Source organism: Manacus vitellinus, unplaced genomic scaffold (assembly GCF_001715985.3).
Source record: "Manacus vitellinus isolate BGI_N305 unplaced genomic scaffold, ASM171598v3 scaffold_30_pilon, whole genome shotgun sequence".
Lineage (NCBI taxonomy): Eukaryota > Metazoa > Chordata > Aves > Passeriformes > Pipridae > Manacus > Manacus vitellinus.
This window is the reverse complement of record NW_021940291.1, coordinates 7,915,733-7,939,674: the sequence shown is the minus strand read 5'-3', so window position 1 is coordinate 7,939,674 and position 23,942 is coordinate 7,915,733. Positions and strand designations below refer to the sequence as shown.

The following is a 23,942-nucleotide window of genomic DNA, read 5'->3' as shown; positions in this document are numbered from 1 at the left end:
CTAGAGGAAGGATTATGGACTCCTGGTTAAACAGAGCTTCCAGATGTGCCACTTCCTCAAGTGCCATCCCTACAGGTTTTTGTAAACCCTGGTGGATGTCCTTTGTACCCTTAGGAAGGTACAGAGATACTGCTGCAAGTCAGGCCTTGTGCTCTTTTGGAAGATAGTTTTGAAAGTTAAACCCGGCATTAAAAACAGATCGATGTAAGAGATTAAGATAAATGCACAAAACACTTTCATTGTCTTTATTTTCAATCGATACTGTATGAATACAAAGTTTCTAGAAAGCTACAAAAATTCTACCACTTTATCAAGAAGGCATCAAAATGTGTCACTTTGCAAAGACATGAAAACACCTGCAGTAACCGACACAAAAATAGCATTTTTAGAGTGATGAAATAATTGCACTTAACTGTCATGGATATTAAAGTTATCACACATATGTACCGCGAAAGCTAGAATACATTTTTTTTTTTTTTACAAAGCACTTTATAAAAAAATTCTCTGCACACAAAACCTATAATTTTCATATTACTATCATACTAAAGATAAATTCACTTTAAAGCCAACACTTAAAACATTTTAAACAAAAAAAAAAAAAAGGTACCAGTACCTACACACAGACAATAACAAATACAAGAATACTGTACTGCCAAGAGGTTTGACTGAAACTCCTTTTGAAAGCTTCTGCAAATATGTTAAGAAAACATTGGAGAACATTCAGTTTTTTTCCAAGAGCCTTCCCTCACTGTCTAACCTAGAGGTACTTTATCATCAAAAGGCAAGTTCTACATCAAAAGTTACCAGCAGCAGTACAATATTAAAGTAACCACTGACCATATATGAATATGCTTAAGTCACAAACCCATTTTATACACATTACACAAATAAACATAAAGTGAGAATTCCATTAAGTCATTTACAAATGTGAACAAATGCACATGGCAAAAAAACCCCAAAACAAAACAAAAACCCAACCTGTTTTACATAAAATGTACTGAAGAATTAAAGGCTATTCAGGTTTTCAATGTTATAAAATTCTTTTGTCTTTTTTTTTTTTCAGGCACATATTGTATTTTTTGTCTGCAGTCGTGAGCCTGAATCAGAGGCCCATAAAACAAAACAAAACAAAACAAAAACATATACTCTGTAAGGAGGTAACAGGGATCCATCTCCTTTTAGTCAACTGAGTGCATTTAAGATTTAATTTACACACTGAAACTAATGACATGATCTCAGCAAGAATGACCTGAAAAGTTAAAAGATGAAGATGTCCGAAGTGTTTCTTGTACTTTGACTTATCCAGCCTCAAATCTTTTTTTAGGGGGCTAAACATCTTGTTATGAAAGGTAAGAGGGGAGGGAAAAAAAGAGATCATCCTGAGAAAAGTACAAAACTGGATTCTATTATACACATCTGCTGTGTGACTGGGCATGTGTATCAGTGTATTCAGTATGGGTCAAGGAAAGGAGTTTCTCAGTATGACTGACTGAGTGCTCCAGGAAAACTCCAAGGGGGAACTGCTTCAGGAAGCAAGTACACCCCAGGACCCGCAGTGGAAAAATAAATAGATATGGATTAGTACGTCAAATGCTGTATCTGCCCCGAAGTGGCCAGTTACTTACATTCAACATTAATGTACACCCTTCATTATTCCCAATAGCCCATCCCATGGAGGTCTAACGGAAGAAGCTACTGCCAAACTTACTGAGCTGTAGCTGCGGGAGAAAGGGAAAGTGAGAAACAGGCATTATGTCTGTGATTCCTTCAAAATAGTGGTGCAGTACCTAAATAAAATCGGTCTGGAATTCAAGTAAGTAAAACTACACTTGTTAGTAGTAATTTTTAACAGCCCCAAATGGTACCATTATTCTTATTTCAACGAGACAGAGGTGTAGTTTATCACAAATATTGACTAGTACAGCTGCAACGTTTGGCAATAACTGAAAATGTTTTGCTCTGCTTGTGGGGCTAAAGTGTCTTTGCCCTACCTCAGTCTCATTATGTTCAACAGGATTACTTATCTTATAGAGGTAAGTGAGATTTAGACCTTGAAGGAATAACAAAAATAATATTTTAGAGAAAGGGAACTTGAATTATCACAATATTTACCACACAGTGTCACAATATTTCTCTATATAAAAAGTTAATCTTAGTTTTCATCAAATACTTTAAAAATCAAGTTAAAATTGTATTCACAACTATATAATCCCTCTGACAGCTTTTGGTTTTGCTGATATTTGTTCTTTCTAACATTGTTTTCTTAAAATCTTGCTCCTCTTCCCATCGATTTCAGTTGTAGTGTACAGTATGGCCCCCGTTCACAGAAGGTATCAAATACAGACACGTAATTAAGAGGAGCTAATTTTTTTTTTCCAAGACATCATCTGGGAGATAAACAAAACAACCCTGTGTTTTGAATCGTGCTGGCCAGAGTTTCTCTAACAGCACCTTCATCCACAACGCTCACACCCAACATTTCAATGCTTAAAAACACACAATTCCATTTTCCCTATAACTGTTCTCGGTTCTCCATTTTCATCTTGGTTTTTATGCAGCTGACTTTCAGCATGCACAACTTTGTAAACAAAATCTTGTGTCTAAACAAAGAATCTTCACAGATGCCGAAATATTATTAGAGGAGATCAGTGAAGTCATGTCTGTCCACTGAAATTCTGCAGTATATGGATCTCTCATTATGCAGATGCATGACTGGATGAAGAGAATATCAACGTGAATATTTTCATTTTTATATCACAGACAAATCAGTTGCTGGATTGCAATGCTGTCAGAAATGGCAAACAGTAGATTATTCTTCAGCAGGCTGATCATTAGCAAAATCACTTTGCTATGAATGGTGCTCTTTTGTGAATGGAGGCCTGTAGATTCAACTTATTCCAATAAACCAAAGGCATTACGGTGATAACTAAATATTTTTGGTCTCTCTACAAATTGTCATTATTATGGCAGCACTTTTCTAAGCTGGAATTTCAAACCAAAGGCACTTTCATGCTAGAGTGCAGAAGAGTCACAATTAATTATTTGGTCATGAAATTTAAAAAGGCAGCATTTCTTAATACAATTCACTTTTTCACGGAGAACTAAGAATCTGTAACCTTTCCTTTTGGTATAGGCATTTATCTGCGTAGGAATGGGACTGACTTGTACAGACGGTTGGTTTAGACCAAGCAGTCAAAGAGTAATATTTTTTCTGTGGGAAAAAATACAGATATTTTAAAAATGGAACCAATTAATAAAACAACATATAAAATTTATGTTAAGAGGCTAAAGGTTCTTCTAATATAATGCTAAGGCACTGCATATTGTAATGCTTTGGCAGCTCTCAATTAAAAGGTTCCTACAAAAAAGTAACAGTAACAAGATAAGTACTTCCAGCTTACAAAAGAGCTCACAGTTTACAGGCAGCCTGTTGGACTACACACCCCACACTCAACAGTTGAAGGATTAAGGCTTTTAAGAATTAACATATACAGGGTATGGATCATTTACAGAAGTGTAAAGAAAAGACGATGGAAGTAGTTTCCCTAATATTACATATGTGAACACCAATAAACATTGTGACTGTTTATACCCTAGAGTTATGGCATATGTAGTGTGTCAGACTCTATTAAAAAAACCTGTACCTGGTTTTGAAAATTGACTTACATACTTTATATGCCTTAAAGAGTTTGCTTGTTATCAAACAAACAAAAAAAATTAAAAAAAAATAAATCACCAAACCCACAATTCAAACCCTAAATAAAAGACAACTTTAGAACAAAAAAACAAAGTAGTTTTTGACTTGTAACACCAAGTGCTTAGAATAAAGGGCTACCGTTAGGCTGTTACAATGCAGTGCTTTTCCTGATGTGATTGTTAGTGTTAAAAAATGAGCATTAAAAGAGACTTTACCATGGACATATTTCTCTGTTCAGTTCGCAGAATATAAAACTGAAAGATCATCAGCCCTAATATCCACAAGCAGGTAACAGCTAGACATCACAGCAATCATCCACCTACCCGCTCTCTAACCCGAGGCCTCACCAGTGCTGAGTCTGAACCTGGTCTGACGCAGACATACAGCGACCCACTGCCTCATCTAGGCTCTGTTCTAGTCTGGAGAACTCAACAATGGGCAATTCTAACAGACAGTACTATGCAGGCATATAATATAAAAAAAACCAAACCAAACAGCTTTCTTTTTTGAAGACTACAGCACTGGGAGTAAATTCTACACTTAAATGGCGCGTGGGCACTGTTTGTAAAAGGGTAGGGAGGAGGGACCTGCTAAACGTTAACTTCTTTGATTTGGGACTACAAAAGACCTTCCCAAGAACCCTCTTTGCTGATACCTCATGACTGATCTCTAAGGTGGCTTGTGCTTGGTCGGGCAGCCCTCAGCCTTTCAGACAAAGGTATCACATGAGAACCCGCTGCTGGCCCAGCACCTGCCCAAACAACTGCTTGGGCAACTGAGGGGCTGTGCTGGGCTGCAGCAGGAGAGAAGAAACGGAGCAACACTCTCTGATGTGACCAGGAGGAATGAGACTACTGCTCTCACACGTGCTACCTCAGACAATCACTCACACCCACATCCATGGTTCAAATCCTTACAGTATTAAAATATCTCCAGCTGTACTTCTCTTCCTGGAGTCTTCCCTGAATATATCAGAAGGATGAATACTACCACATCTGGATGCAAAAGGACAGCAGACCCCACGTGGTACGTATGTGTCTGTTTTGTAAAGGTCTTGGCCAGTCAGAACTGGAGAGACAACTGGGGGAGGTGTAAGAGCACCATGACTGAGAGGAAAAGGAGAAAAAAAAAATATCTCCACTTTCCAATCTTCTTTGCCTGATTGTTGGTTGTGATTTTCTAGCATCTCATAGATATTAAAGCTGTTGATCCTTTCAGAGTTGTACATACTCTTCTTTCAAACACGTTAGTGTTTTGCTTTCTGTTTACGAATTACTTGATGCTGTCACAATGTCAGTTGTTTCCGTTCATCTGTTCATTTCAGAGTTGCAAGTTTTTTGCTCAACTTATTAGAAAACACAGTTGTCCATATAAAATATAACTGCACACACAAGACTACATATAATGCAAGTCTAAATCTTCAGTATTTACCTACTTATTGCAAAATGAGCCATCTTTTTCATTAAATAATCAAATTTTCATATTAGTACAATACAACTTTATACTCTTTTAAAATACACTAGATATGTTAGGGGTAAGGGATGATGTTTTCTTTCTCTGCAATACCTGTTTGAAAGTTTAATGGATTAGAAGATTAGTTTTAGCGTTGAGAAAAAAATACAAAATTTGCCTAATTTTAGGACCTGTCTGTTTCCATCAGGCATTTCTTAAGGCTATATTTTTCATTTGGTTTCAAACAGAAAAATGTTTCATTTTAAAAAATAATTTAGTGAATTACATTCGTCCATATCTTCCACCCTAATTAGTTACAAAGATAATTCTATAAAGATTATTAACTTTGCGTACTCATTTACAGTTATAGCTAAAGATTCATTTCAATTTCACTTGCATTGTAAAACAAGTATTTCATGTTGGAAAAAAACCCAAAATAAATTCTTATAAACGCTGTCAGTTTTTCCCCATGGCAAATGCTCTGTCATACATTTTTCTATCAGAATTAAAAATAGGCCTCCACAGACAGAGGCATTAGGTTCTTAAATACAGTCTTCCCAAAGAACTGTGGTTTACAAATTTGAAGAACACTTAGTTTTAGAAATAATTTTTACAACTGTACCAGAATTTCACAGCTACAATTATATATGAACACATTAAAAATGACTTCACTAAAACAGGATTTAGAAAAATGTGGGTGAAAGTTGGGCCAGAGGCACTGCCACTTAGTGTTTGAGGTTTACAGTCTGTGTTTTGATAAAGAAGTGAAATGAAGTGTATATATAAATAACTGCTCAGTCCTTTACAAGCCTGTAGATATGATGCTGTGCTCCATGTTCGCTGTTTGACACTTCGAATACACAAGCCATGCAGAGCAGGGTTTCTTGTGTATCCCTGTTTGTTACCACCTGTTTGGGGGAAGGAAGAGGGAGACCGGACATTACACACTTGGAAACACCAGGGCTGAAACAAGAAATGACCCTCATCACCTTGTGTTCTCTTGCCAAAGGGAGCTGGGCAGGGAGAACACGGCTCTGTGCTTGCAGCCCCACACCCTCCCTGTGCTGCCAGCCCTCGGTTCTGAGCGAATCCTCAGCTTGGCTGAGCTGCCACTGCACTGAAAGCAAGCTGGGTAACTGAGGAAACCAGCTTAAAGGACACCACACCGACCATTCTTTGTGCTTTAAATCACCTGTTGGGCATTAACTGCCTGTTTTCCCCACCCAAGAACTAATTAACCCCACTGATATTTGCGGTACTGTAGCCCAGTCTCAGTATGAACACATGGGATGGTTCAAAGTTACTGCCTCAGGCTCCCTACAGACACCAGACTTGTGTGGAGAAAAAAAAGAGAGAAGTAAGCTGAATTTGTGGAAAATAACAAAATGTGGAAAACATCCACATTTGTGGATGTTTGTTCATGTTCACAGCCAGCTGAGCCTTTTCATCCCAAGCATCTATAGTGCCCAATTCCAAGAGTATCATTCTGAAGTCAGTGGGATGGCTTGTCTAGTAAGCAACATGACTAAGGGATCTGCAAACTGGTTCTCAACATTACAAGCTAAGCAAGACGTACAAAGCCTGAGAGTATTTTAGAAATGGAAAAGTAAGAAGTGAGTCCATACCAATAAAATTGTAAAGTTTTCCAACACGCTGTTCATCATGTATTTCTCGGGTAAATGTTTCAGCTTGTGTATGAAGTTGATCATATATTCACACATGGGAGAGCGATTTATCCTGTACACAAATCGGCCATTCTCAAACCTTGCATATTCAGTCTGAAAAAATAAGGAAGAGCATTTAGAAAGTGACCACTAAATCTGTTTTTTTCTTTCTTTGTGTAGACAGTAAAAAGAGAAAGTGGCTCAGACACACACACACACCTACTTGCTGACTCCCTGCCTGAGCTATGCAGTGCCCTGCTAAAAATTCAAGGGCCCTTAATTATTAAAAATTACAATATCACTACTTGTTCTCAAACCTGTGAATTGACAAACTGAACACATGAGGATTACAGAACAGAAAGTCCGAGTTGAGTAAAAATCATATTAGGCAGAAAACTTTGTGGTAAGATGATTTTAAAGGAGTTATGAGGCACCTGTCTGCAAAGAGAACAGCAAAAATAAGTTTATATATTTATGCTTAAGTATACACATACAAACATTGATATATTATTGCATGATTTAGTACGCAATTTATGAACTACAGAAAAATGCAAGGCTACAGGTGGAAGAAAACCAGGCTGACTTAGATTGCAGGGGCTCATAAAGGGCTGAAGGAGGGTAAGGCTGTGACTCTTGGACTCCAGCTGCCCAGCTACCAATTGCTCAGATGAGCTACTCAGTGGCTTGTGGGGATTTTTTGCTTTCTCAAAGCTTGGAATAATGGAAATGGTTAAAACCTTATTTATGGTCACCATGGTTAGAAAACATATTTTGTGTAAGAAGGACATAAACAGCGACCAGGACATCTATAAAGGCTCAACCTACAGCTCTAGGCTAAAATTCCAACACAAAAACTGTACTGCAGATAACAGATGTGTGTATGGGGCTTATTACTACTCACACATGGGTTAAAATGAACCCAAACGCTGCTGGAAAGGAAAGTATTCTTTCAGGAAGGATCAGAGGAAGGAAGGAAGGAAAAGCCAGGTAAGATCAAGTAAAGACAAGAGAGAGAAAAGCCCAAGTAAAATAAAAGGGAACCAGAGCATCACCACACATATCCCATCACAACACCCACCTCTACTTTTTCTACTACTTGCTTTCCAAATGAACAGACTTTGGTGGAACAGGTGATTGTCATGTTTTCCGAGCTCTCGTACTGACTAGTGACTCCGTAAAATGCTCCTGTATCATCCTGGATGTTGCAGTTTAAGTCAGCCTGTTGGGAAAAAGGGATAGATGGTGAAGATTTTATTTTTCACTTGATGATGTCGGTAGCATAAGCTGTCATTAGTTCACTGTTCTTTTCAGAAATAAGGGGGGTGGTTTTGTGGTGACCAGCAACAGCGGAAAAGGTCTGTCAGGGAAGTACCTGCCTAACTGTTGCAGCAAAACCATAGGAAAGCAGCAATTTATTCAAGTTTTACACAATAAAAGATGACCCAGTATTTCTCTGGGCTACAGGTGATGTTCTTGTCTGGCAGACAGCTGATGGAAATCCCTGAAGCTCCAGAGCCAATTCCTCTGGAGGGAACCTGCCTTGCGGTCTCAAATCCAGCCGAGCCACCCCACTCCGGAGAGGCCATAGCTCACTTTCTCCTTTTCCTTTCTTAAAGCAACGAAATCCTCCTGGCAAAGGGAGACAGCTGCACAACACAGGATCGATCTCTGATAAGACTGTCAGGCCATATGGCGTTGATTCAGCAAAATACTTGACTTCAGGGAGCCGTGTGACGCAACCCGCCGGCCGCGCGTGAACCGTGTGCGCAGAGCCGTGCCTGCCCACCAATAAATACTGCTGGGAGTGTTTGCTTTCCTCCAGCATTTCTCTGCAGCCTCAGTAACTACCCAGCTGCCTTTGATATCTAGCAACAGGGACCGAGACTTGCAGGATCAAGTGAGGAACAGCGCTACCTTTAATTATTTACGCCCAAACCCAAGTCCTGCGCACAGCGGGATTAATTTGGCTACAAAGCAACCACACGGGTCACCTGCTGAATCCAGCCTCCCTGGGCCTGCAGCAGCGCTGGAGCTGTTCTGCCACTGTGCTCTTTGACATCATCAATCCATTTTCAAAAGTCCTCTACTTAAAAGCATGCTAATATGGATACAGGCAGAGTCCAGGGATATGCACAGCTGGATTTGTTGATTCAGGCTTTAGCTCTGCTGACATCTTTGGTGCCCAAGGAGAGAGAGGGCAGGGTTTTCTTTTTATGTGGAAATAGCTGATCAGCTACTGCAGTGTGACAGCTAGGAACTGCCTGAATTTTTAAGTTACTCCAAGATGAGCATTTTACCAGGGAAATACACTTTGGCGACTGTTTCACTTGCAAGTGTCTTGCTCTGCTTGGTTTTATTGCTAATATAGAAATGGAACAAAAAATACTTGACAGGTACCTTCGTGTCTACCTCGAAACTTTTTAAAAAACCAGTTTACAGGTATGTTTATGTATGCTCCATGCCTGGAAGTGTTCAAGGCCAGGTTGGACGAAGCTTTGAGCAACCTGGTCTAGTAGGAGGTGTCCTTGCCCAGGGCAGGGGGGTTGGAACTACATGATCTCTAAGGTTTCTTCTGACCCAAACCATTCTATGATTCTAGAGCAGGGCATTCAGTATAGTTCAGGTCATTTGTAACTGCTATTTAATTTTTAACCCGGCAATGGCTCATTAATTCTACTCAGTGTCTGCAGCCCTTATTTGTGGTACCGTTCTGAGGCAACCTGCTGATAATGGCACATACTGAGGTAGTTTGTGGTACACAGAAGACACAGGTCTAAGATTACTTGGGGCTGGCTTTGTAAATTAATCAGTGGAGCAGTCTCCTGAGGTTTACACACAGTAACACAAACAGCCCTATAGTCACGTATTTTGCATAACAGAAAGAAATCCTATCACTGCTACACCTTGTTTCTTGCACCTGCTTTGCGTGAGGTCAGCAGTTAATGTTTAATGTGCGTCTAAAGCGGTGTTTTCACAGCGAGCTGCAAGAAATTGTTCCGAGCTGATAGTAAATAAACAATTTGCCATCACAGCTGGCTTGCAATTGAAACATGACAAACATCTAAACACGACAAACTGTAGCATCCACCAGCCATGCCACAGCTGCTCCACTGGAATTTCTGAAGAATAGGGATTTCTGCTGAAAAAACTGCACTGTTGTAGTTAATAATAATAATAATAATAACAGGAGTAATCTCTTAAAATGGGGCTATTCCTGATGCTACCACAGTTTTACTAGCTAGTAAATTACAGTTTTACTAGCAAAACATTTTCTTTTTTTTTTTCCTTTCAGATATGAGCAAAATATTTAAGAAATCATAACTAAACCACTCCTCATAATTTCATGTTGTCAAAAGAGTCAACCACATAGACCTTACACTTCAAGCTGCAATAACAACCGTTTATGGAATAAAAAAAAGAATAACATTTTATCTGCTGCCTTCTGATTTTGAAGCCCACTGAAAAAAAATATCTAATTGTTGTATTTACGTGCCGACATTTAACCTGGAAATGTAACATATGTGGCCATCTGGCACCCTGTTGTTTACTCCCACAGCTCTTCCAGCTCTTGCTGAAATCACCAGGAGGCCTGTGTACACAAAACATGCAGGCTGGGGCCCTGATGTTTGAATGAAGAACACTTGAAACTATCTCTCAATTGTCATGATTTACTCTTATGCAATCACAGTGCTGTTGCAAAAGTCCCATGATGGTAATATAGATGTGTATTATCTTCATCTACTTATTTGCTCTTCAATATTTTTTTTTTTGAGTCTACACACAATAAAAGTGTTTTCAAGGAAGGACAGAATTTTGTTAGCAACAGTTTTCATCATCAACTAATTACAGATTGCTGAGAGCTGAAGCTTTAAGACTCTTCAAAATAGTCTACCACCAATATAAAAAAATCATAGGAGTTGGCAAGCATATATTCTTAAATGAAGGCTTCACCAAAGCCTCTTTTAGTACTGAAACAATTTTGTCTATTCTTACATACTAAAGCAAATCTTTACCCTCAGTTTGGGTTCAGACTTTCTCACTAGAGGCTGAGCACATGAGCACTGGGCAGGAGTGTTTATCACTGTGAAGAGGGGATTGTCACATCAAGGCAATACTCTGGACCAGGTGTTGAAAGCTTTGTTCCATGCTGAATACCATGAGAAAGGAAGGAAAGACAGACTGTCACTGCTGGTAAAATACAAACCTTTGGTTAAAAAATTATGGTGAAGGACTTAATTATACTGTTATAGCTTAAATAGTAAGGAGTTCATCTAAACACATACATCTAAAAGCTGAATTATATTTCTTGAACTGATGAAAGAGATTATGAGACACACATCCCCCCCAAAAAAAGGCACTGCTGTGGCTGTGAGAGTTGTAGGTGCAGCTCTGAGTGGGAAAAAGGTGATGTGTTATACATGAATACCCTGGTCTTCAGCTTTAGCTCTTTACTACAGTATTGATTCCAGGGATTGTGTCTACATTTTAGAAAGGATGTTGGAAAATTGGAAAGTGTTCAGAAAAGCATTACAAGAATGATTTCAGGTCTGGAAAACATCCTTTGTAGTGAATGACTAATGAAACTCCATCTACTTACTTTTTCCAAGGGAAGTTTTTCCACAACTTTGTCATAGCCTGCAAGTTGCTACATGGGGAAGAGTCTTCTGATAGATTAAATCTTGCAGAAAAGGACATTAAAAGGCAGAAAGCTAAAGCTACGCAAGAGCAGAATGAGAAACAAGGCAGGGGCTGGTAACCCTCATGGCAATGGAACGCTGGCATAATTTCAGATGTGGGGGAATCACCACTACTTGGGGTCTTTTTTAACCAACTAAATATCTAACTGAAAGGGATGCTCTAGTTCAAGTAGGCTTATTGTCCAAAGGCAGGCATTACTTAGTGAGGCTCACAGCCTGTATTACAGAACAGGCAAGGCTAGATAAATATAATAACAACAAAATTGAAACACAGGAATGTATCTTATTAGCCTTCTCCTCATGCTTTCCTTCTTCAATGATCCCTGTGAAAAACAGCCAAGCATCTGGAGTGCTGTGCTTGCAGCCTCTCGTGCTGCTACCAGCTCTGCCTCATTATTTCCTTGGTGCTCTGCCTCTAGCTGTTCTCTTGCATGTCAGATTCAGGTTGCAAGTCTTCCTGGGCTGTAAACCGGCTTTTCCTTCTGTACAGCTTCTCATGCAGCTGTTCTCTGGCTCTGGAAATTGGGGCTGGTGAGCACTGCTGCAGCATATACGGATAAATAACATTTTGAATGGTGCCTTCAATTTTACTGGCATGATTTCAAACATTATGGCATTTCAAATATTATGAGCACGTGTGATGAACAGGAGTCCATTTACTCATTGAGTTTTAAAATATGAGATCAATACAATTTAGGGCAAAAAACCCTAACAACTTAAAAACACAAATGGAATTTGCTTCCAAGAGTAAAACTCTAATTTTGATTTATTCCTGAGCACTGAGTTTTATATTAGCTGAATGCATTTGGAGGTGGGAGAGGCACTCAGCTTTCTGGCATCCTCTCTGCAGCGTTTGTGTAACAGCATGATTAATTCATTAATAAAGCACAGCTTGTCAATGGGTGGCACTGGAAATATTACATATTAAGAGCACCAAGTGTTCAGCGTGCTGCGTGGAGAAGCCTCTGCCAGCTTGCTGGAGCAAGCACCTAAACAGAGCTGGCTGCAACCAAAATAAAGAGTTCAAATAATAAATCAAAATATCTTCCCATTCCTCTCCCAAGGGATCTCAGGCTCTGTGCTACGGGCAGGGGCAGAGGGTAGAGCACTTGTGTAATAATAACAGCTTTGGCTAACAAAAGAGCAACTCCAGCAAAAACCGCTGAGGAGAGTCTAAATCCTTCCTGCTGAGTAGAAGGAAAACAGCACCTACTGGAAACAGTGGGATATGGGGAGGGCCAGGACAATTTACACTGGCACTCGGTTGTTAACATTAAGCACGTTAAGGTCACTTATTAACAACGTATAGGTTTGAACAACTGCTGACTGCGGGGAGGTGTGTTACTCATATGACCGCGCCGTGCCTTCCCCCTCCTCCTCTCCGAAGAGCGATCAAAGAGCAGGGATTCCAAATTGTGAAGCAATTTTTTCCAGCGGGAGCATCTGGGCCGTTGGCACGCTCCTCCGCGCGCTTCACCCTGCAGCTCAGGAATTGCGGCCAGGTCTGCCACATGGTTGGGCTCGTGATGGACAGGCCAAGCTGCTCCGGCTTCCCAGCTGCTCGGCCCCTTCCACTCATTATCCGGCCCCCGGCGCTTAATGCCCTCGCATCAATTTGTGAGGGGGTCCTCCTCGAGCACCACGTGAGCTCCCTGTGGCAGAGAGGCTTTGCGATGGGGAGAAGAAAATGGACGTCTGCTTTCTCCCATATCTAATTTGTTTTGCATACATTTGCATGCTGGCCATAGACCCATTCACATCACGGGGCCCATTTGCGAGCTGCGGATCATTTGCCAGTCAAGCTGGTGAGAGTGTGTGTGTGTGTGTGTGTCTGTGTGCGGAGGGAAATCCAAGATTCTGGATTATGCAATATAAATTACATGTAAAAATAGAAAGGAGGATAAAAAAAAAGGCAGTAGCCACGATTGTGCGTGTGTGAACGAAGGGCACAAAGAATCTCTGCACCTTTTAAGACGGCTGGAGGCACATGGGGATAAATTCAGGAGGGGGTGGGAGGAGACCACAGGCACAAGCCATTCTGAACACTGATTACATGGGTAAATTGTTTGTTCCAGTGTATCACAAAGAGAAGGAGCATTATTTTTCATGCCACAGCTGTTTTGAATAAGAATAGGAATAAACTTAACTATCCTCCTCATGTTACTTACCACTAATTATGGCATATATTTACATCTATAAAACAGTGAAATTTTGGGAGACATAATTTAATGTCCCTTTATTGTGTAGATTCCTTTATTTCCATCCCACATTTGAATTTCAAAAATGTTTAGGACTTCAAAGCATCTTTAAAAGCTTGCCCTAATTATAATATGCATTACTTTCTAAAACTCCTAGTTTGCATTGCAGATTCCTGCAAATAGAGGCATTCATTTTAAACATCAATTAATATCATCCACGCATCTTCAGATGAGTTTGAGTCTTTATTTCAGAGTTGTGGTGAGCTCTGACTAAGCTTTCCTCAGTCAGAAGAACAGTTCAAGCTACTGCAAACATTTAAAATTAAGTCAGTGGAATCAGATCCATAGAAAGCCTGACAGCCCAACATTAATTTATATCAGTTGTTTTTTTCTTATGTCATCCATGAGAAAACACCCTCTCTCCTTTCAGATGTCTGATGAACTAGCACTAGACAGGGCAAGTTACAGAGCCAGCAAAGCTGCAGGGGCATAAAGGGAGGTATGGAGCCTGCTGGAATTCGTGGAGATGGATGTGAGCATAACAGCAAAGTCAAAATGATGATGTCTGTTGGAGATGTGGCTGAGAGGCACTGGATTCAACAGGGAGGTGGTGTGAGTGGGATGAACAGCCCATCAGCAGGAGGGTGGATTTCTGAGGGGCAGAGCACTGGGCATCAGCACAATGGGCCAAAAAGGCAAGGTCAGCAACAGTGTCTTAGACAGACATTTTGGGGTAAAGCTGGAGAAGCAATTGAGCATTTCGTTTGAACTCCTTTAGGAGGCCTAAGTGTATTGTTTAGCATTAGAGAATTTAAGATTAGTAGTGAGTAATCAGTGGGGCCAGCATTAGATATCAACATGAGTAGAACTTTAACCAATAAAAGAAACCAACAGAGGCACAGTGTGTTTACTTAGCTTTTAGACAGGCTAATCAGAACTTCAAAGACCAGAAAACTTTGGGGCTATTCCCAAGTCACAAAAACAGTTTAAGTACGAACTAACCAAGAGGTTTGTTGATGTTACTCTAAGGTAATTGCATGGGTCATACCTGGTTGTTTTACATAGATTGGGCTTATTTTGGTAGTGACTTATTTTTGGTGAGAGAAGCAGCACCGTGCACTCAGCCTGCACCCAGGGAAAGGTTTCATCTGTGGATATTCACCAGCCTTCTCTGAATTCCGCATCATCAGTGTTCTAGGACATAACTTTTACATTAATTCAGGAATATTTATTTTCATTTTAATTTTATAGCCCTGTAATCTCCAGTTTCATATCACTGTCACACAAACTTCCTGTGCCATATCATTAGGATGTTGTTCCTTATTGTGCTGAGTGCACAATATACCACATAAAGCTCCCACTATCTATTACTGTAATTGTCTGTCTCTGCAGTGATTTCCCCGAGCTCTGTAGTTCCCAGTGACTACCTGGGGTAGGACAGAGGAACGGAGTCACTGCATTCAAGGTGCAAGACAAGGACCAGGGAATTGCATTGCAGGGCTGTAAGGTTGGGTGTTTGAGGTGGTGTATAAGGATCTCCTGCACTGTTAGGTAGGAAGAGGACCACAGGTGTGGGTCACAAGACCGAGGCCAGAAGCTCACCCATTCCCAACACCAGGTTGTATTTCACGTGAGATACAATCTGTATGAACCAATAAAGCTCTGCAAAGCAAAGCACACTTTGCTTTGTACTCCATTCTGGTGCTGCCTTGCAAAGTCAACTACAAAAGTGCCAAATGTCTTCTTGCAAGACCTCAGACCTTTCCCTCCCACTTTTTCTTTGTAATCAAACATTATTACCGAAACCAAGAAAACAGGGAAAACTGTGCTGCTGAGAAGCCTCAAGCAGAACTAAATGGGAAAGAGCAAGGGTAGTAGCTCTTTCCAGATACCAGAGCTCATCTGCTATCTGCTTTAGTCATCTTCAGTGCATGTACTCATCTGTGGTCTTCCTGTTTCCCATCTTTCCATTCCCCACTAGGTTTAATGTCTGAGCAAAATACCCTTTGTGCTGCCTCCAGAGACATACCAGCCTCTCTTAAATCCATTTGCAGGGTCACCATCCCTTCTGGCATCGAACTCTCACCTTCACTTTCAAGCTTCTCATGCCACAACACTCTCCTGTTTCCCTTCTCTGGTTTGCCTCAACTTCTTTCACTCAGACCCTGTTTTCCTTGCACTGATTCTCCTCAGAGAGCTTTCACACCTGTACTATTTTGCCCAACCAAAATACATGTTCCTTTTTCACCCATGTTACAATTAGATTCCACCAAAACCTGGACTGTCACTGGTGCCAGGATGCACAAGCTTACACTGCTGAGCAAACTATTGATGGCTAAATGATAGTGAAGGAGGAAAACAACAGAAAGGATGGGGAGGGGGAAATGGTAAAATAAATGGTAAGAGAGAGTATTGGGGCTAAGAAATAACCACATATCACGAACAGAAATTGGGAGATGAACTTTCAGAGTTGATACTTATTCAGAAGAGGATGCTTCATTCAACCAAAAATTAGTCTATTTTCATATGAATAAACTTGAAGTTACTAACGGGGTCAAAAACATTGTCAGAAATCTGTGCCAGCTTTACCCTGCTGATATATAACTGTTTAGAATAGTTTTTAAATACTCCCCATATAAATGGGGAAGAAAAGTCCTATTGGGGTGAAAGAAATAAAAGACAGTGAGCTGACACTTTAGGATCTAACTCTCATGACTAATTACACAGCCATCCTCTGTTTTTCCTACACATATTTCTAGATATGTGTAGGACTTGGGGGGCACTCATGTGAAGTTTATTCCTGGAAGAGTATTCATCATGACTCTTGCGACACTCAAACACTACCCCAGGCAACTCTCCCTGCCTCACTCACTTGATGAGAGAGAAAATCCACCAGCCTATTGTAAGGTCATGGCTCAGGAAGGCATTCTCACCACATTTTTGATGTATAACTCAGAAGGATGTTAGCACTGTATGTTTTTTAATCTTTAAGTTAATACAACACAAAATTGTATTAAAAGACCATTATGTTGGAAGGCACAGTGAGGTTAGGAAATGTTGGATTGAAGTTGCCTGCACATCCTGACTGCTGAACTGTATCATGTCATAGTCTTTAGCTACACAACTGCACATAGATGCCCTCTGAGCATCTATGCAACATTTCTTTGTCTTTGTTATTCACTGTAGCCCAGCCCCTGTTTCCTGAATACCACTCGAAACCTGTGCTGAACACAGAATTATTAATTTTTTAAAGGTCTTTTTTGCATGGCATTCTCTTGATTCCTCATAAACAGCCATGAGTCTGATTTGTTAGTGACCACCTGAGGTGAACGGGTGGTATCACCCCCACATTACAGATGAGAAACCGAGACAGGAGTGTTAAAAGTGTGCACTGCTTGTAGGAGATAAAGCAGAGAAGGCTGGCATTTGAATTGTCAAAGTCAGGAGTACAACACAGACATAAAGATCCAAAGAAGATCTCTACTGGTTTTAGATACTAATCTTTGAGCATTCAGCATGCCTGAAAATCAGTTTCCAGATGGAAAAAAAGTATAATACATCAATTACCATATCACAAATCTCTGCTGCATCCACATCTAGTATAAAGTCTGAGGCTTATCATTCTCTGTGGGAAATGAGAACAGGCAAGTGAGGTGACATTCAGTTTTTACCAGCAGGTTTCACAAGTATTTATCATGCAAGGTGGATGGGTGAGATGATGGCCCTCAGTTCAAGCCAAAGTTTTGCAAGGAAATGTATTTACTGGTCACAGACCCTTCACTCCAAGCTCTATTCCTCTGTGGCCATATTTCTTCTGCCTTTATGCTTGTCCTGTTCCCACCTCTTACATACCTGTTTCTGCTGTGTGACTTCATCCCTATGTTTCCCTGCAGGATCGTTATCCCAATGCTCTCTCTTCCCACTGCCTCCCACTTTTTGACCCTACATTCTCATCTGCCTGTTCCAGGTCACTGATGCCTGATGTGTTTCAGCTCCCACTTCTCTGCTGTCTCCTTGTCCTGGCCTCTTTGCTCAGCCAGCCCTCAAATACTTGGTCTACAGCTCCCATGCCCAGTTTTAAGTCCCATGAATTCCTCAGTGGGTTTCTTCTGCAGCCCAGCACAGCCCCTATTCATTGGTTTAGCCATTCTACAGCCAGATTTGAGAAAAGAGTCTCCCTCAGTCCAGTTTCCAGTTCTAAATCTTGTCCCACAGAAACTCTTGGAAAGATGTGAAGTCTGGGATATTTATGAGGTGCAGAGTATTTCAAGTCATATGGATAAACACCAGGAAATCTGATCATAAGCAGTGGTTCCAGATCAACCTTTTCTGGTTTCAGCCTCAACCTGTCCATCTTGCAATTAAACCCTGAGTACGTCCCTTTGACTGAGGCTTTAAAAGACAAATTTAAAATGCTTAGATGATAATTGTTGCTATGAAAAGGAGTATACCACAAAAAGATACCCTAACAAATTAGAGTAGAAAAAGCTTCAGCATAAGCATAAGGTTCAGTCTACAGATTTGCTGATCCTTTTGGGTGAAACTTTTAGTAGTTTAGTGGTGGACTTGGCCATGTTAGGCTACTGATTGGACTCAATGATCTTAGAGGCCTCTTCCAACTAAATGATTTTATGACTCTATGACTGTATCGCTAACTTGAGTTTTGTAAATACACAAAGAAAAATCTGATGTATCAATGAAGTTCATCACAACTAGATCAATATACAACATGTCAGTCCTCCATTTGTATTATTTTTTCACTCTTTCTCACAGCTGACATGAACAGATATAAGCTTTGGAGCAGAGTCCCATGGCTGACTAACAAAAAGGCAAGGGCAAAGCAGATGAGCTGTAGCAAACAAACAAATAAGAGGTTTAAGAAAACCCCTGGCATCCTTCCAGGCTCAGTTCAAATCCTGCTTGGTCCTCTTTGCTTAAGCGTGGGCTGGTGGTAGGACTGATACTCGCACTACTTGCGTTCGGAGTTGAACATCTGAAATGCTAAAAAAGCAGGCCCCGTTCCTACGCCTTCCCCGCTTTTCCTTGGACCACTAGATGGCAGTTCCCCATTTCCAAACGGGGGCTCTTGGTACCTGTTGGCTCCTGCCCAGCAGCTGTGTCAAGCAGAGTGGAGGCACATCTGCCTTTGCTGCACACGTTTGCGGGGAGCTGTCAACAAGAGTGGCTCCGGGCCAGCGTCCCACCTGAAGGGCAAACAGCTTTGCCCTCGTGCACGACAACGGGAAAATCTTCCACAAAACTAAACACCAAACACAGGCCTCCTCGACAAGAGAGGTCCTCCACGTCGTGTCTTACTCACCCAGAATTTTACGAGGAAGAAAGCGTTCTGAGGCCCCTTCCCAAACAGTTCCTTTAGACCGCCCTTCTTTTCAGGAAATTTGTCATAAATCTGACGAATGTCCACCGACTCGAGCAACGGGTCACTGTAAGAATGGTTAGCGTGTCCAATGTGTACGAAGAGGTGTTTATTGTACTGCAAGAAAGAAACAGGAAAATCAGTGCTGCAGGAAAAGAACAGAGGTTTGTTATGGCAGAGGTCTGTGTGTGTGCTCTTTGACGGATTAAATGACTCACACATTACTCCCGGGACTGTGATTTTCTGCAGTATGATTTCCGTGAACAACTTCAGTGATTGTGTCACAGACCCTTGTGAACAAGGGTCAGCATCAAAAAAACCTGTGTCCCTACTGCAAACCTCAAAGCACGGCCGTCTTCAGGGGGGTAATTTACACTGAAAGACCCAGGGGCAGCACGGTGATAAAGAGTGCTTCGCCGAGCATAACAAAACGAACATGCTCATGAGGAAAGCCTATTTCTGCCTCTTTAAACAGTGGCTTTTAATGTCCTGTGACCTCAGAGCCTGAATTTCTGCTTGTGCCACAGAGTCCACACGTACACACCTCCTGTTTATCTATTAAAAAACCCCAAACCTCTATCTATAGCATATGCTAATGCCACTCAACTAAAAGAGATGAAAGGGATTTTCTTTTCACTCCCGAATGACAGCAACAAGAAGGCCAGTTACTCTGTGTTGCTGTTCTTATGGACATGGTCCTCATTGTATGTCCTCCAGTATTTCGACCTATGTAATATTAAAGAGCCAAACTCTTACCCCTTCCCTCGGGAGCTTGCTCCATAGATGACCATCTCTGCCAAAATACATTCAACTTCAATTTCCCATTTCTAAACTTCATCCCATCGCACCTCATTACAATCACAGGAGTCACCTTGGCAATGCCTTTCCTGCCTGAGGGAAATCCTTGGCCCAGTGAAGTCAACAGCAGCCTCCTAAGGAGTCCAGTATGGTCCTTTAAGAGCTGCCATTTCTCCAACCAAAATGAAAGTGGAAGGATGAACCCCGAAGACTCGCCACCAGTCAATCAGCACCTCCCTTGGTCAAGTGTGCAGAGTGAAGGAGCTCGAGAGTGACAGGATTGAACACTGAGGGTTTAAACTATGCAGATTACAAAACATTTCGCTAACTCAGTTAAAGGAAGGCTGATATGCAGTCAAGAAACACCAAGAAACCCTGTCACATTGAACAGATGCTGTACATAAGGGGCAATTCCCAAAAGCTAAGCACAAATAAAATATTTAAAACCCCAGAGCAAACCTCATTTAAGCCATTTTGTTTACAGTGTACCTGCCGAATGAACAAATTGAAATGACAAATCTAAATGAATTGGACAACCACTCAGAGCCTTCCTTCAGTGTGAGCAGAGTCTTCTCTAGCAGATGTCCAAAACTCTGGGGAAAAGGAAATGGACTGGCTAGATTTCTGCACTTAGGAAATGAAATTGAAATCTATTAAAAAATCATCTAGCACGGTAAAATCTGAATTTAGAACCAGAGAACACTCATCTGTGTATGCCAAAAATGAGATACAGTCCATGGTTTTTTACAGGGTTGTATTTCTTTTTTAATTTTGTGGAAGGAAAAAGGGAAGTGTAACATCCTATTAATAGGTGTTTGCACAAGCAAGCCAAAATCTGAGATCACTGATTCCATGGATTTCCCTTGCAGCCTCTTTCAGAGAATGCCATCCCAGCTTCCTCTGTGCACAAGTGGAAAATGTGCCCAGCTTTTAGTCAGTGCATGTGGAGCCCCAAAGGGGCAGAGCTGACCCGAAGAAGCTGTTTCTCCCTTGAAGAGAACAGGCATGGCAGAGAAATAGCAGGTGACTGGGAGCTGGATGTATGTTCATAGGGGAGAGTGTGCCAGTACATCCTCCCCCAGCACTGGTTTTGCTTGCAAACTAAACAGGACACAGGAGCTCATTGTACTAGTTGGCAACAACAGTGCTCCTGGTCAGTTCTAGCAGGTCACTTCAGCCAGCAGTGGCAAAAGTGGACTAAGGAGAGATTTTAACATGAGAAAACAAAAAAAGCCAAATAAATGCAAGGTAATATGAGGAAAGCATCATGGTTCCAAGTTTTGGGGGTTTGACACATATTCAGCTTGCAGTGCTGCGAGTACAGAACTTAAAAAGTCATATTGAGCATTTCTTAATTGTCTTGCTCACTACTGAAAAAGTGAGATCTCAGTAAAATGTATCAGCACCCCATGTACCTTGGAACTGCCAGAACCACTAGAAAGGGAGTCTGCTCCTCTTGCTTTCCTGAGCTACCAGGGGTGAAGTGCGGTAGGACAGGACATGGGCTGGGTCCCTGAACAAGGCTATCGATGGAAGTCTATCTGCATTCAGGCAAACATCTCCATTTTTCAAGGAGAATGATGAGAATTCCCCAGCAGAGACAAGCACTTCAGCCTACTCAGAAAAATTAAACTGAAGCCTTTCCCTTCCCAGCACCCCCACAGCCTGCCTAGGCATGCCCAGCAGTTGTGCTCTCCCTGGGGATGTGAGATGCCCCCAAGCATCTCTCTGGTCTCTCTCATTCAGAGTAAGGGCTTGAAAAACCACCCCCACCATTAGAGGCCGGGTCATTATTTATTTTGGGGTTGTTTCCTCTCAGTCTTTCCTGCTGGAGTTGTTCCACGTTGTACAAATAACCATATTTTTATAGAATTGAGGGCTCAGATTCTCCTGCGACCAGGAAAGCGTCCTCCTTCCCAAAAGGGTGTCTCTCTCCTGGGCCCAAAAGTGGCTATGGAGTGAAGGGGGAAGGGGGGAGCTGCATTTTACAGTTTGGCAACTGCAAGTTCCCAAGGCAATTCATACACTGTAACTTATTCTGCAAACCAGGAAAACCTACAAATTGCTCAGTATCCAAACTTCAGTAAAGGAAAACATATTTATAGGGACATGGAGCATGAAGTCTTAATACTCTTTAAATACAAAAGGAAAGTTAAAGGCAGCTGCAAAGCTACCACAGTTGTCTGTAGAGCTCGCCAAAGTACCAGATGCTGCTGCAGCAAAATTTTTGAGGGGGTACAGTGGGACAGATGGTATGACATCACCTGACAACATTCTTAGGACAGAAATGTTTATTTTGGTATTGCAATGTGTGATTACTGTCTCCTTATGTTGCTGCAATTCCTATGCTAAGTACAATCATTACTAACCTAATTAGACATGGCATATTCCTACGAACTAACAAACAATAATGTGATATTTGGAGCACGGTAAATCGATACTGAAATGATCCCTATCGTTTTTATACAAACATGCCCCCTGACAGGAATTGATGCACAGATAAAAGCAAATAAGCTAAGTTTTATGCCTGTATTTTTGAGCCCATTAATGTCTGAAAAGCTTAAAACCATGCTCATTATATTGAGAATTCACCGTTGTTTTAGACTGAGTATTCCAGAGTCAATGAAGTAAAATAGAGACTGAAGAATTTACTCATGCTACAGCATTTAAAGGATTTGCATCTGGCATCAGGGCAGTAAGGTGCTTTAGATGCTGTAGACCATGATAGGTCAAATCCTGTATTTTCTGAGGAGAAAAACTACACAAAAACACAAAGAACATTTTCAGCTCTCTCTTCCATGTCTGCATTACACGACATGCCCTGGAGATGGCCGCCTCTTACTGAGCTCCTTTCCTTAAAAAAATTCCAACTATCCAAAGAATGCAGTAAAGCCATGAAATATGGCTGTTGTCAAATAATACCACGAGAAAAATTATAATCCACTTAGGAATTTAAAAGAACCAAGACAAATTGCCAATGGCAGGGGATGCAAGAATTTAAGCTGGTGCAGAACAAAGACAAACCACCTACATCTGTTTTATCAGCCAGCATATATATTCGTAACAGCTCCTCACCAATCTTGCAGTTACAGTCTAAAGCAACAGCCTTTTTGGTCCATGAAAAGCAGGCTTGCAAATTGTTACAGATCTCTCTGCTGCATCCCTGTGCTTTCCCACACCTGTGGAACTAACACCAAGGCTTGACAAGCCTGTATAGGACCAAGGTTTTTATTAAACAGCAGTGGCCAAGATGCAGACGGCAGTGAAGTCAACCCTCACATGTTCCTGGGGCAGGAGAGCTGCTGCTCCTGTCCAATGGGGCTGCACAACCACATGGGTCAGCACACAGGGGGTGATGGCTCCCTGCTGAGGCTGGGTGATGTGGATGCAGGGAGGTGGCCTGAGAGAGACCAGCTGTTTCTGAGGGGGTGACCTTGCTCGTGGACACAGCATCTGACTGCAAGGGTGCTGCACCCAGAACCACAGCCATGATTTAACCCTCCCAAATCTCACTTCTCACACCCGGGAGTCACCCCCACATGGGTGTGAGCTCCCCTGCAAACTCCCCTTTCCTGGCAACGGGACTGAGCTGGTGGGATGTTGGACCTTGTGCACCCATGGGATGAAGGAGTGGGACGAGGAGGCTGCAGCCCCCCACCACCTTGTCTGCACTGCACAGCTTCATAATACCACCCTGTCAGCTGGGCTGCTTCGTGGGATCAGCGGGTTCCTGCAAATTGCTAGCACAACAAGGCCATCTGTATCATTACTTGGAGCAACAAATCCCTGTGAGAAAATACCACTGGGACAGGCTGGCAACTTGAATGGATCGTAGTCTTCTGTGCCCAAAGAAACTCCACTACCCAGAGAAGAAGTACATTAAGAAGGCTCTGCTGCAGGTCTTCTCTCCCCCTGACACAGAGGGACAGCCTCTTGGCTCTCTTTGGACCAGATATATTCCCTACTGGAGGTCACAAGGATGAGCGCTGAAGCCCAGAGTGACAGGTCAGCGGAAGGCAGGTGGAACAGCCTGAGCTCTTGCTGAAATGAGAGCAAACA

General features: G+C 41.6%; 1 protein-coding gene across 5 annotated transcripts in view; it reads right to left on the bottom strand.

Annotated features, from left to right (window-relative positions):
- Nucleotides 1–226: 226 nt before the first annotated feature.
- Nucleotides 227–23,942, bottom strand: part of TEAD1 (TEA domain transcription factor 1) — a 157,516-nt gene continuing 133,800 nt past the window's right edge. For 4 of the 5 annotated variants that reach the window (XM_018076054.2, XM_018076053.2, XM_018076055.2 and 1 more), the window contains 4 exons: nt 19,029–19,202; nt 7,892–8,032; nt 6,775–6,927; nt 5,367–6,057 (listed from right to left, as the gene is read on the bottom strand). In XM_018076054.2, coding sequence (XP_017931543.1) covers nt 5,944–6,057; nt 6,775–6,927; nt 7,892–8,032; nt 19,029–19,202 — 582 coding nt within the window. In that variant the 3' untranslated portion in view covers nt 5,367–5,943. Of the gene's footprint in view, nt 6,058–6,774; nt 6,928–7,891; nt 8,033–19,028; nt 19,203–23,942 lie in introns of all 5 variants that reach the window. The other variant, XM_018076056.2, reaches the window with a different exon arrangement.